The 14,843-nt window shown below is 37.4% G+C and overlaps 1 protein-coding gene across 1 annotated transcript in view; it reads right to left on the minus strand.

The window, feature by feature from the left end:
- LOC128701517 (intermembrane lipid transfer protein VPS13A-like) overlaps positions 1–14,843 on the minus strand; it is a 146,394-nt gene that overhangs the window by 43,838 nt on the left and 87,713 nt on the right. The window contains exons 34-38 of the mRNA XM_070101533.1: positions 8,098–8,216; positions 6,282–6,403; positions 5,359–5,499; positions 1,690–1,889; positions 1,370–1,534 (exon numbers count right to left, since the gene is read on the minus strand). Of these exons, the coding sequence (XP_069957634.1) occupies positions 1,370–1,534; positions 1,690–1,889; positions 5,359–5,499; positions 6,282–6,403; positions 8,098–8,216 (747 nt within the window). The remainder of the gene's footprint in view (positions 1–1,369; positions 1,535–1,689; positions 1,890–5,358; positions 5,500–6,281; positions 6,404–8,097; positions 8,217–14,843) is intronic.

The raw sequence follows: 14,843 nt of genomic DNA on the forward strand, positions 1-14,843 counted from the left end.
TATTGATGAGCTGTGTGATGAAAAGTGTGATGAGCTGTGTGGTGAGCTGTGTGGTGAGCTGTGTGATGAGCTATGTGGTGAGCTGTGTGGTGAGCTGTGTGGTGAGCTGTGTGATGAGCTGTGTGGTGAGCAGTGTGGTGAGCTGTGTGGTGAGTTGTGTGGCAAGCAGTGTGGTAAGCAATATGGTGAGCTGTGTGGTGAGCTGTGGTGAGCTGTGTGGTGAGCTGTGTGATGAGCTGTGTGGTAAGCTGTGTGGTGAGCTGTGTGGTGAGCTGTGTGGTGAGCAGTGTGGTGAGCAGTATGGTGAGCAGTATGGTGAGCTGTGTGGTGAGCTGTGTGGTGAGCAGTGTGGTGAGCTGTGTGATGAGCTGTGTGGTGAGCTGTGTGGTGAGCTGTGTGGTGAGCTGTGTGGTGAGCTGTGTGGTAAGCAGTGTGGTGAGCTGTGTAGTAAGCAGTGTGGTGAGCTGTGTGGTGAGCTGTGTGGTGAGCAGTGTGGTGAGTGGTGTGGTAAGCTGTGGTGAGCTGTGTGGTAAGCTGTGTGGTGAGCTGTGTGGTGAAAAGTGTGATGAGCTGTGAGGTGAGCAGTGTGGTGAGCTGTGTGGTGAGCTGTGTGGTGAGCTGTGTGATGAGCTGTGTGGTGGACATTTTGATGAGCTGTGTGATGAAAAGTGTGATGAGCTGTGTGGTGAGCTGTGTGGTGAGCTGTGTGATGAGCAGTGTGATGAGCTATGTGGTGAGCTGTGTGGAGGAAAGTGTGATGAGCTGTGTGGTGAGCAGTGATGAGCTATGTATTGAGCTGTGTGGTGAGCAGTGATGAGCTATGTATTGAGCTGTGTGGTGAGCAGTGATGAGCTATGTGGTGAGGTGCTGGCAGATGAACATTCAGATATACCAATTTTTGTTTCTTTTATGAAATAAAAGAAAGCCCTTAATAATAATAATAGTAATAATAATAATAATAATAATAATAATAATAATAATAATAATAATACACCCAAATTCTCTGAATGATACTCACACATCACACTGTTCATTCTTTACTTATAATATGATACTTTTTTTTTTTACCTTAACAGTGAGAGAAAAATAATTATTACTTCATAAGTATTATGCTGCATGGTTATATAAACTGTTATACCATTTTATCTGGCTAAATATTATTAATTTGAAATGACAATTACCACAAATATGAGTGTTCAATATATGAAAAAAAATTACTTACAGTGCTCCCTCTTTCATATATTTTCAACTAATGAAATTTTTTAGGTAATTTACATGTCTAACGTTTTACCTAAAACTAGCTACAATTTAGAACAGAATGCTACCTTTCATTAACCTAAGTTATCTGACTAATGTATAATTTTTTGACCTCAGTAAGTGTTGCTCCAAGTGAGGTCAGGAACCACTCCAAAACATCATTCTGAACACCATGATTGCCCAAGACAGTTCCGCGTGGTGAGAAAGAGAAGCGAACCTGCAGCCCAGCAACACACACACGTTCAACATGAGGCCCTTCATCAGTTGTATGTAGATTCTGCCAAATTAAATCTTAAGGACAGTGATATCAATGAAAAATAATAAGAACCAATATTGATAAGAAATTACATCTTTTCTTAATGAAATTGTATCAATAATAGGATCATTTAATGAATACTATAATAATGTATAATAATTTGCATCACAATATACCTTCATTGCAGAAAATGTAATTGGTGTCTTCAGTTTCTTCAACTCTGTGTGAATGCTTCTGGAGTGAAGACTCGGCAGTAAGGGTTCCAGTACATCATACACAGACAGCAGGAAACCCTTGTCTAGCTTTAAGAAAAATTCTTGGGCTACTAGACTAAGGTGCCTGAAATTCACATTAAATTTTGAAATAATACTGAAAATAAATCACATTTTTATTCATATAGCCATATATAATGAAACAGTTGTCTGTCTGTTTATTCTATTTATTCATTACTTAATACCATCAATTTATGGACAATGCCTAAATCTGTTGTTTGTATACCTTTAATGCCCTTATATATTTTTCAACATGCTGGCTGTCTCCCACTGAGGTAGGGTGACCCAAGAAAGAAACACTTTCACCATATATGTAAACATATAATATAAACATACAATAATTTAAGCCATTGCATTCTTAAGCTAGGATTAGCATTGCCCGAAATGTTCTGCATAACTATGGGCTTTCTGAATGTACAACCAAATGTCATCCATCTCTCTTCAGACATTGTATTGTGAGGAAATAAATCTTTGACCTTTTTGACTTTGATATAATATTCCTACTAGGCTCTGGGAGTAGAAAAACTCTTGGAACTCATCAAAAGACTTGACAGGCAGTGCAACATCCCCCCCAGTGAAAAGCAGGGGAGACACGAGTACGCTAAGGGACATCAACTTTCAACCTTTCCTCAGTTATAGCTATTGTTGAAATTTTTAAGCTGTTCGAATATGGCATTTAGAAGTTAAAAATGAAAGCCTTGAAATTGCTTGTTCTCTCTAGGCTGGAATATTGCTGTACATGAACAGCCCCTTTCAAGGCAGGCGAAACTGCTGGCCTGGAGAGTATACAGAGAACTTTCACTGCACGTACAAGTACAGTAAAGCATCTAAATTACTGGGAATGGTTGAAGTCTCTTGATCTTGTACTCCTTGGAATGCAGGCAAGAAAGATACATAATAATATACACTTGTAAAATCCAAGGACTAGTCCCAAATCTGTACATGGAAATCACTCCCTATGAAAGCAAGACTCAGCAGGAGATGCAACATCCTCCCAATGACAAGCAGGGGCACCATGAATGCACGAAGAGACAACACAATGAGTGTCAAGGGCCCAAGACTGTTCAATTGCCTCCCAGCATACATAAGGGGAATTACTAATAGATACCTGGTGGTCTTCAAGAGAGAGCTGGACAGGCACCTAAAGTGAGTTCCTCACCAGCTGGGCTGTGGTTTGTATGTCAGTTTGTGTGCGGCCAGCAATAACAGCCTGGTTAATCAGGCCCTGATCCACCATAAGGCTGGGGTGTTGACCCTCAGAATACCCTCCAGGTATATCCCAGGTATTCCTGCTTCTAGTAAGGTAATATACACTAGACAGTGATTAAAAAGAAGCACCATAAAACTGGAAATGAAGAATGGTCAGTATATTTCTACCTTTAACTGAGGACTTCATTTAGAGACCTTAATACACGGCTCTTTTTACATTTCTTATTTCATTTATAGTGAGTTTTTTCTATTCCCATTCTTTTCCTTGCTTCATGATTTTTCAAATCAATAATGTACAATAGAGTTGTTTCCCTTTTCTCAGAATTTTATTTGTATGTACTATGTTTTCCCTAGCCTATTCATTATAAATAATTATATAATTATAATAATATCAGTAATAATAATAATGCCATTAATAATAACAATAATTATAATGCCTTTTAATAAAAGCATTAGTCAGAGGGCAGAAGAGGGGTTGTTGAGGTGGTTTGGTCATTTAGAGAGAATGGATCAAAGTAGAATGACATGGAAAGCATATAAATCTATAGGGGAAGGAAAGAGGGGTAGGGGTCATCCTTGAAAGGGTTGGAAAGAGGGGGTAAAGGAGGTTTTGTGGGTGAGGGGCTTGGACTTCCAGCAAGCGTGCATGAGCGTGTTAGATAGGAGTGAATGGAGACGAATGATACTTGGGACCTGACGATCTGTTGGAGTGTGAGCAGGGTAATATCTAGTGAAGGGATTCAGGGAAACCGGTTATTTTCATATAGTCGGATTTGAGTCCTGGAAATGGGAAGTACAATGCCTGCACTTTAAAGGAGGGGTTTGGGATATTGGCAGTTTGGAGGGATATGTTGTGTATCTTTATATGTATATGCTTCTAAACTGTTGTATTCTGAGCACCTCTGCAAAAGCAGTGATAATGTGTGAGTGTGGTGAAAGTGTTGAATGATGAGGAAAGTATTTTCTTTTGGGGGATTTTCTTTCTTTTTTGGGTCACCCTGCCTCGGTGGGAGATGGCCGACTTGTTAAAAAAAAAAAAATATTAATAATAATAATAATTCTCCATGAAGAAGTGAAGAAGAATCCTTCCTCCATAAGCCATGTGTTTTGTAAGTGGCAACTGAAATGCCAGGAGCAAGGGGGTTAATAAATCCTTCTCCTGTATAAATTACTAAATGTATGAAGAAGAAAACTTCTTTTTTTGGGTCACCTTGCCTTGGTGGGAGATGGCCACTGTGTTAAAAAATAATAATAACAATAATAATAATAATTCATTTCCAGAGGGCACATACAGGAGGACCTCACTTCATGGCACCTCGCTTTACAGTGTTTCACCAATTACAGTGGACCCCCGGTTAACGATATTTTTTTCACTCCAGAAGTATGTTCAGGTGCCAGTACTGACCGAATTTGTTCCCATAAGAAATATTGTGAAGTAGATTAGTCCATTTCAGACCCCCAAACATACACGTACAAACGCACTTACATAAATACACTTACATAATTGGTCTCATTCGGAGGTAATCGTTATGCGGGGGTCCACTGTATATGCCAATTACATATACCCATTCTTCATTTATCCAGACCTCCTACAATAAATATATTCACCACTCACTATAAGCTAAGGATGAAAATATTTTCAGGTAAGTAATGTGTATATTGTATATGCATTTTTTAGGCCTAGCTATACTGCTCAATTAATATATAATAGTGAAAATATGTTATCAAGCTTTTATATTAATTTGAAAGTGAAAAAAAGCTATGATTCACTTTACAGTGATTTTTGGTTTATAGCAGAAGCCCAGAACCTGACCTGATGTGTAAGCAGGGGCAGTAGCCCAGAACCTGACCTGATGTATAAGCAGGGGCAGTAGCCCAGAACCTGACCTGATGTGTAAGCAGGGGCAGTAGCCCAGAACCTGACCTGATGTATAAGCAGGGGCAGTAGCCCGGAACCTGACCTGATGTATAAGCAGGGGCAGTAGCCCGGAACCTGACCTGATGTATAAGCAGGGGCAGTAGCCCGGAACCTGACCTGATGTATAAGCAGGGGCGACCTATGTTGCAGGGGATGGCTAGAACTGACCTGATGTAACACGGGGTGCATCCAGACTGACTGGTTATAAGCAGGGCAGTAGCCAGAACCTGACTGATTATAAGCGGGCAGTCTGAACCTACTGATGTATAAGAGGACGTGTCTGAACCTGACCTGATGTATACGGGCGTGCAAAACAACTGATGTATGAAGAGGAGATAGTCGAACCTGACCATATAGAAAGGGAACAGTAGTCTGGACCTGACCTATGAATAAGCAGGGGCAGTAGTCTGAACTACCTGATGTATAAGGGCAAGTCTAGAACTGACCTGTGTAAGCAGGGCTCATGAACCTGACTGATGATAGGTCAGGACTAGTCTGAACCTGACCATGTAGCAGGGGCGTGTCTGGAACCTGACCGATGTTGCAGGGCGTGTCTGAACCTGACTGGTGAGGCGTATCGAACTGACCTGATGTATAACAGGCAGTAGTCTGAACTGACTCATTGAAGACAGAGCAGTAGTCGAACTGACTGATGTATGGCAGGCAGTAGTCTGCCTGACTGATGGTAATGCAGGGCGTAGTCATGAACCTGACCTGATTATGCGGGTGTGATCTGAACCTGAAGCCTGATGTATAGCAGGCATAGCTGGAACCGACCTGATGTGCAAGGCAGTAGCTGGACCTGACCTGATTGTAAGCAGGCATTGTTCTGGAACTGACCTGAAAGTTGTGGGAGTAGTTTCTGGACCTGACCTATGTTAACAGCGGCATAGTTGGAACCTACCATGCTAGCAGGGCAGGAGTCTGAACTGCCAAAAGATAAGAGGCACTAGTCTGCCGACATAGATGTAAAGCAGGCGTAGTCTGGAACCTGCACTGATCATTCAACAGGCGTTCACCTGCCGATTCACAGCAGTCCGAACCTGACCTGATGTATGCAGGGGCAGTGCCAACCTGACCTGATGTTTGCAGGGCGAGCCGACTGACTGATGTATACGGCAGTAGCCAACCGACTGATCGCAAGGCATAGTAACCTGACCATGTTAAGCAGGCAATAGTCCTGAACCACTGATTTAGCGGTTTGACGAGATGTGGCAGGCATAGTTAACCTCTGTCTATGGCGCGTATCAGGAACTGACCAAGTCTGAGGCGCTATTAGAAACCTACCAGTTATCGGCGTGTTGAACCTGACCGTTACACAGGCGTAGTCTGAACCTGCTACCTGAGCTGCACGGGGTCCGAACCTGACCTGATGTTGCGGCGTGCCAACCTGACCTGATGCGCGTAGAACTACCTGTGTCAGCAGCAGCCACTGAACCTACTTGTATAGCAGGGAATGCTAGACCTGACCTGATTATAGGTCTGAACTGACTGTTAAATGCAGAAGCAAGCTATAATGCATTAAAGGCATAAGCAAACTGACTGATTAATGCAGAGCCTTAGATTTTCAATTCTTACTTTAACAATTTCATTATAGCTTTATGTGCTCATTTCAAAATTCACATTACAATGTTACATTGTTGTTGCTAAATGATTACAAGTTCTGCACAATATTAAAATTAAATATTCATGTTTGTAATAACATATAACAGAAATATTTACTCGATAAAGGTCATTCACACATCATAATATTTTTAGCATTGATAGAAAGAGAAGACAAGGTAGCTCATAAAAATTATAATGGCTATGGTTAAAATTTATTCTCAATCTAGGTGAAATGGAAAAATCATCCAAATGTTTAGCACACCATGGCCGGAGCAAGATTCATGACAAACCAATTTTTAAAAAAAAAAATAGTAAGATTAATATAACTTGTATGTTATGAATGGTATTCATTGCTGACAGCAGAGGTCTAATTTGTAATGCACTTAGTGGTAAGTTGTCTGTCAGTGAGGAGCACACAGTGTAAACAAGGTTGGATGGTACCATTCTATTGGTGGGTAGAAGACTTGGGACACTGCATAAGGCTGGTTATCAACTAAGATACATCAAATATTATAAATTATCTGTAAAAAACGTGTTGACCAGACAGATTTTACTTAATAACAGAGTAAAGATTGAGGCAGTTAAATGTTATAATTTTTGTTATAATATAATAATTATTATTTACAATAAAACAAGCACTCAATGTACAAGGCTTAAGTCTGTACATAAACTTCTAAGACCAAGGGTTTATGTGAAGTGTATAACAACACATTGAAGAAGATGCATGCATCGATCATTTATGGACAATTCTCAGCAGTGAGCTTTAATCACAAGCAACTAATGGACAATAAACATGGATTAAAGCTCCAACAAGGACCAAGTCTTCATATATTATTTTTCTTCCAAAGTTTATGTTTTTTAAAATGGCCGTTCCACGGAGGCATGAATAATCCCAAAGATTATCATCATTAACACTTCACCTCACTCACACATAATCACTGTTTTAGAGTGCCAGTAATTAACAGTTTAGAGGCATATACTTAAAGATGAACATTCCCTCAAATGCAATATCTGACCTTTCTAGATGCAGCATTACTTCATTTCAGGACTCAAGTTGGCTATATAAAGATTACGGTCCTGAATCCTTCACTAATAGTTACTGCTCACTCCAAAGTGGTCAGTCCCAAATACATGCCTTGAAGGATTAACTACTGGCAGACAGAAGGGATATAACTATCTAATTTAATCTCTGATTTTCTTAATAATAAATGATATGTATAAATGCATTAGAGTTATAAACAATGCTAAATGCACTGAAGCCTTATTGGTACAACAATTTTTCAACATTATGTGCAAAATCACTGCAAATTTGAAATGTTGTGTAAATGATTTGCAAGTTTTAATCATGAATAATGTGGTTGAGATTTTAACTAGAAAAATTAATTTATTGAAGTATTGCATAAAATTTGATATATCTAGAATAATTCAAAGAAATACAAAAGGCTATATGAAAACAGTATGGACAAGCTTCAATTATTCTATAGTGAGAAAGACGAAATTGAATTATGAAACCATGATACAATTTTCATTGAACAAAAATGCAATAAACAATGATAAATATAAATAGTATGTGATATTACTTGAATCGATGCAGCTGGCAGAAGCTAAGTGTAATTGAGAATTCTGTAGGTGGAGCCACAGTGCTGCTTTTGATGTTAGGCTCCTGAAGGGAGTCATGTACATCTTTGATAGAATCTACCTGATATATAGACATGTGAATTTAAATATGTCAAATACATTATAAATGTAGATTTTATGGATAGGATATGTGGCAATACATAGTAATAAGAAAGTGTATACAGTAAACCTCATAACATGGAGGATAGTTCCTGAAAATCAGCACATATGGAAGATGTAGGTTAGTAAAGACAAATGGTAAAATGGATTAGCCACAATCTTCAAAACTCAACCCATCTTTTAAAATATTAAGCATGATTAACAGTTTATCTTATACCTCTCATGTATGTTGTACAGTGAGTAATCACAGGCTGGGTGGATAACTTGATTATTGTGTGATATTCATGCAGAGTTAAAGTTAATGGTATCTAATGAGTCTAGTTTTTACATGCAATACTACTGAGGTGCATTAAGCATACTGCTTGCTCCAAACCTATATAAGAAAAATGCTCTAGACATGACAGGGTCTATTAAAATTGCAATTTATGTAATGTTGGTTCTCAGTCATCCTCTTCTAACATTTATTTCGTCATTCAGATACCTTGGTCTCACAGTCTCTGAGTACAATTTCTGACCTAATTCCATTCAAGAAAAGATTATTCATCAAGAAGACAGATTGACCCAGTCTTGCATGATGGGGAGATGGAGGCATTGGGTAATGAAATATTTATCCTTAAATGTATCAAAATCAAACAACATAATCTAGCATGCTGGTCAGATGGTATATTTCTAGTAATAGAGCATTTCATTGTTTGCATGCAGGTACTATACTCGATCCATTAGCCAATAAAGATGTCAACAGATGGCTAGAACCTTCATTTGGGATCCACAGACTGTAAACATTGAGGATTTTAGTTAATGGTGTTGGTATTTCGTTACCAAAAATATGACTATGAGGAATTACCAGAGTTGGAGAAATCTGATACTACAAAGTCCCTTTCTAGGAGTACAAGTCTTGATCACAGGAATAAAATAATGATTGAATCAATCGAGAAAAGGCCTCAGTCATCCATGTGTTTATTAGATGCAAAAATAGGACAGGTTTTTTAGATCTTCAGCATGGAGATTCTCTGCATGATAATTAATAAGGCACTTTAAATTACCTGTTCATTAACAGGAGGCAGCCTGAAATCAGCTCATCTTTTTCATTGCCAAACTATTTCTGATGGCATGTGCACTGAGATATCTCATAGATAAACACTACCAGTGAGATTACTTGATATAATTTCAGTTAATGCCCCTTTTCAGTGTTATAGATACAATGCTGCATGCATTACAAGTCTATTGTGTTAGTTATCTCAAATTGTATGGATGATGTTTTTCTGACCAAAGTGTGAGCAGTCTGAATCATCAAACATGCCCTTCATAGACATGACTGAAATTTCACTTTTCAAATTGTCAAGCTTTACTCTTATTCTTCTTGGCACCTCAGTTATATATGCCTACGGATGGTTAATTTCAAACTATAATATATAATGTCATTGATTAAGGTAATGACAATGCTGCAGATGGACTGTGGGTGTTGGGTGGCAGTGTCTCAAACTAATCCTTAGGATCAACTTGCTAAGGGAAAATTTCACCATGCGTTACTAAGACTGCATATACGTGATGTTTATGGGAGACTTCAAAGCTATTTGAGGCCTATGAAGATGGATGCATTGTTTGAATCACGTGAGACAAAATAAGTTAGTCTGTCACTTATAAAGAGTTCTGTGTAAGAAATTGATAAATTATCAAATAAAATTTCAAAGATATATTAAAGAAAAATATGTGATATCATTATCATGGGAGGAGTAAATGCATTATTTGGAAAGAGAAGTTTAAATAAGTCATTCTTAATGAAACAATTGAGGTTAGTTTAGCTTGAATCTTTTTAATTTCAATTGGATGGATTTAATGAAAATACAACATTGAATGAGAATATCGTTTAAAAAATATTAAAATACTAAAACTTTAATGAGGATCAACTGCTTACATATTGAAAATATCAGATGGTATTTAAAACATATTAGAAAAGACTAAACTCTTCTAGGAAATTGTAATCTGAATTAAGTAAGTACTAAATCATCAAAAAAAGAAACGTTTGATGTAGCAGGAAAATAGTTTCACTGGTTAAAAAACTATAAATTTAATTTTAATTATTCTAAATTAAATTAAAAATTAACAGGAATGTAAAATAGGAAACAGGGTGGTGTTAGTAAATGAATCTTAAAAGTGATATGTCAGGAGGCTAGAAGAGTTGTTGAGGTAAGGTTTATGGTTATTTTGAATAAACCTGTGATCATGGGAAAATAGACATGAGCTTCAAACATCCTTACTTGAACATTGTAAAAGCTTGTGGAGTATTGTGGTTTGATCTGAAGGACAGTTAGATTCAGAGTTTTAAAAGTGAGAACATTGTTTATGTGTGTATGGAGAAATCATGGTTCCAGCCAAGGCAAGTTTGACTATGACACTGTATAATATGAAACACTGAAACTGAGAGAAAAAGGAATTAGCATCCTGACAGAAAATATTTATTTATTTTTAATTTAGTTAATTTTAGTAATAATGAATAAAGAGAAAGAAAAGTTTATTAATTTCATATATATGAAGAGCTGAAAGTAAATAACATAAGAACTACTTTAATAAAATCCAGACAGTTACTTACAAGAATCTGTTTGAGCGATATTGGCATTTGGAGAAACAAATTTGTTTCTTATTGATCTATTAGCATGTTGTATTCATATGATAACTAATGCAAAAACATGATGAATGATACATGATAATGCTGGCTTAATTTGGAACATTTATATAGAGATTTTCATCAATAGAGAAAAATACTAAATTCTTTTTTTGAACACCCATCTCCCGGGGAATTACCAAGAGTATGGAGAAATCTGAATACTACAAAGTTCTTTCTGGCCAGTTACATCTTGATCACAGGAATAAAATAATGATTGAATCAATCGAGAAAAAGGGCCTCAGTCATCCATGTTGCTTTATTAGACTGCCAAATAATAGGGGAACAGGTTTTGTCTTGATCTTTTACAGCATGGAGATTCTCTGCATGATAAATTAATATAGGCTTGCACTTTAAATTACCTGTTACATTAGCACAGAGAGGCAGCCTGAAATCAGCTGCACTTCTTTTCTTCATTGCCAATATATGTTCTTGATGGCATGTGCTACTGAGATACCCATCTCATGAGCAATAAACACTTACCATGAGATTACTTGGAGATAATTTCAGAGTCAATGCCCCCCTCTTTCAGTCTTTTCATCAGATCACAATCTGCACTGCTCATTGCACAAGCTCTTATTTGCTTTTTATTGTCTCAAATTGTATGGATGATGGATTCTTTCTGACCAAAAGTGTGAGCAGTCTGAATCACATCAAACATGCACCACTTCATAGCATACCTAAAATTTCCACTTTCTTCAATATTGTCAAAGCTTTACTCTTATTCTTCTTGGCACCTCCAGCATCACTCGTATGCCTCTTGGGTACTTTGGTTAATTTGCAGAAACTAGACGGGGTAATGAAAATATACAATGTCATTTGATTAACAGAGTAATGCACACAACGCTTGCAGATGGACTGTGGGTGGCTTGGGTGGCAGTGTCTCTCCAAACACTCAATCCTTAGGTCCAACTTGGCTAGGAGGGGAAAATTTCCACCATGCAGATTACCAAGACTGCATATAACGTGATGTTTCCATGTTTATGGGGGGTACTATCAAGGCTATTTGAGGTCCTACGCAGAAAAGGATGCATTGTTTCAATCACGCTGAGACAAAATCACGTTATGTACTGTCACTTTATAAGAGGGTTTTCTGTGTACAGAAATTTACTAAATTTATCACAATAAAATTTACAAAATATATTAAGAGAAAAATAATCAGTGATAACATTTTCATGCGAGTGAGTACAAGTGCCATTATTTTGTGAAAGAGCAGCAAGTTTTTTAAATACAGTCATTCTCTTAATGTAAATCATTAGAAAAGATTTTATTGTTTTGTGCTTTATAGGAATCTTTTTTTAAATTTCAATTTTAGGGATGGGAATTAAAATAAAATGAAAATACAACATTTGACATGAGAATATCATTTTAAAAAAATAATATTAAAATAAACTAAAACCTCTTAATGAACGTTTCAACATGCCTACATATTTAAAATATCTAGATGCGTATTTAAAACATAATTAGAATAAAAGACTAAACTCTTCTAGAAATTGTAATCCTGAATTAAGTACAGTACTTCCAAATATCAAAAAAAAAAAAAAAACATTTACTGTATGTCCAGGAAAATAGTTTCACTGGTGCACCAAAAACTATCAAAATTTTAATTTTTAATTTTATTCTAAATTAGAATTAAAAATATAAGCAGGAATGTAAAATAGGAAACAGGAAAAGCGTGGTGTTATGTAAATGAAATTCTTTCTTTGATAAAGTGAATATTCAGTCGTAGGCTAAAGTAAATATTTTACGAGTAAGAGAGATTTATCAGAGGTTATTGTTGGAATAAAACCTGTTGACTGGGAAAAATAAAGTACAAGTGCTTGCACCAAAACATCCTTTACTTGAACTTATTTTTAAATAGCACAATTGTGGTGTATTATTTTGTGAGTTTGCAATTACTGAAGAACACTTCAGATTCAAGTTTTACAAAGAGTCGAGAACATTGATTTATGTGTTATGAGAGAAATCAGGTGTCACAGCCCAAGGCAAGTTTGAACATTATATACTTGACGTGCTGTTGGAGTGTGAGCAAAGTAACATTTATGAAGGGATTCAGGGAAACCGGCAGGCCGGACTTGAGTCCTGGAGATGGGAAGTACAGTGCCTGCACTCTGAAGGAGGGGTGTTAATGTTGCAGTTTAAAAACTGTAGTGTAAAGCACCCTTCTGCAAACATTATATACGGTGTGATATACATTATACAAGTGTAAACAACTAAACTAGAAGAGAAAAAAAAGAATTAGCAGTTTAGAGCAAGAGAAAATATTTTATTTATTTTTTAATTTATTAATCTTTATTAATAATGAAAAAAGCAGAAAGAAAAAGTTTTTAATTAATTAATCATTATTAATAATGAAGAAAGCTGAAAGTAAAATAACATAAAAACTACTTTAATAAAATCCAGACAGTTCGCACTTCACAAGAATCTGTTTGAACGAGCCTGAGACATTTATAAAACAAATTTGTTTTGCGATTGTGATCTAATTTAGCATGTATTATTACACTAATGATATATAATAGCAAAAATCTGATGAATAAGATACATGTATAATGCCTGGCTATCTTCACTTTGGAGACATTTTACTAACTAGCAGATTTTCCAATCCAATAGAGAAAAAATACTAGATTCTTTTTTCTAACACCGACCATCTCCACAGAGGCAGGGTGACCCAAAAAAAAAAAAAAGAAGAAACAAAAGCTTTTCTTCTTTTTACATTTAGTAATGTATACAGGAGAAGGGGTTACTAGCCCCTTGCTCCCGGCATTTTAGTCTCCTCTTACAACTCACGTGGCTGATGAAGGAAGAATTCTCCACTTTCCCATAGAGAAATACTAGATTATTATTACATTTACAAGAGAAGCACTAAACCCATAGGGGTCATACAGTACCTGAGGAATGGAAGGCAATGAGGCCTAATCCAAGGAAGAGAAGAGATCTCATTTCTTCGATCAAGAGTCCCTCACTGGCATCAAAGAACCTCCCTTGAGGTTAATAAACACTGGGAGATGGCGGTGGAAGAGTAGAGAACTACTTTGAGGTGATCAATTTTTCAGCTTTGATAAGAGGTGCTCGGTACCTCAACTTTGATGAGAGGTGCTCAGTACCTCAACTTTGATGAGAGGTGCTCAGTCCCTCAACTTTGATAAGAGGTGCTCAGTACCTCAACTTTGATGAGAGATGCTCAGTCTCTCTACTTTGATAAGAGGTGCTCAGTCTCTCAACTTTGATAAGAGATGCTCAGTCCCTCAACTTTGATAAGAGGTGCTCAGTCCCTTAACTTTGATAAGAGGTGCTCAGTCTCTCTACTTTGATAAGAGATGCTCAGTCCCTCAACTTTGATAAGAGGTGCTCAGTCCCTCAACTTTGATAAGAGATGCTCAGTCTCTCTACTTTGAAAAGAGGTGCTCAGTCTCTCTACTTTGATAAGAGGTGCTCAGTCTCTCTACTTTGGTAAGAGGTGCTCAGTCTCTCTACTTTGATAAGAGGTGATCAGTCTCTACTTTGATAAGAGGTGCTCAGTCTCTCTACTTTGATAAGAGGTGCTCAGTCTCTCTACTTTGATAAGAGGTGCTCAGTCCCTCAACTGATAGGGATAGGATTTTGTTTGGATTTTTAACCCGCAGGGTTAGCCACCCAGGATAACCCAAGAAAGGCAATATGTCATCGATGACTGACTGTCTTATTTCCATTGGGGGTCCTCAATCTTGTCCCCCAGGATGCGACCCACACCAGTTGACTAACACCCAGGTACCTACTTGCTGCTTGGTGAACAGGACAACAGGTGTAAGGAAACGCATCAAAATGTTTCTACCCCACCAGGAATCGAACCCGGGACCTCCATGTGTAAAGCAAGAGCTTTGCCAGCCAGGCCACAGGGTCACTGTGCTCAGTCCCTCAGCCTTGATAAAGGTGATATATTAAGATTCA

The sequence above is a fragment of the Cherax quadricarinatus genome, chromosome 78 (assembly GCF_038502225.1).
Source record: "Cherax quadricarinatus isolate ZL_2023a chromosome 78, ASM3850222v1, whole genome shotgun sequence".
In the NCBI taxonomy this organism is placed as follows: Eukaryota; Metazoa; Arthropoda; class Malacostraca; order Decapoda; family Parastacidae; genus Cherax; species Cherax quadricarinatus.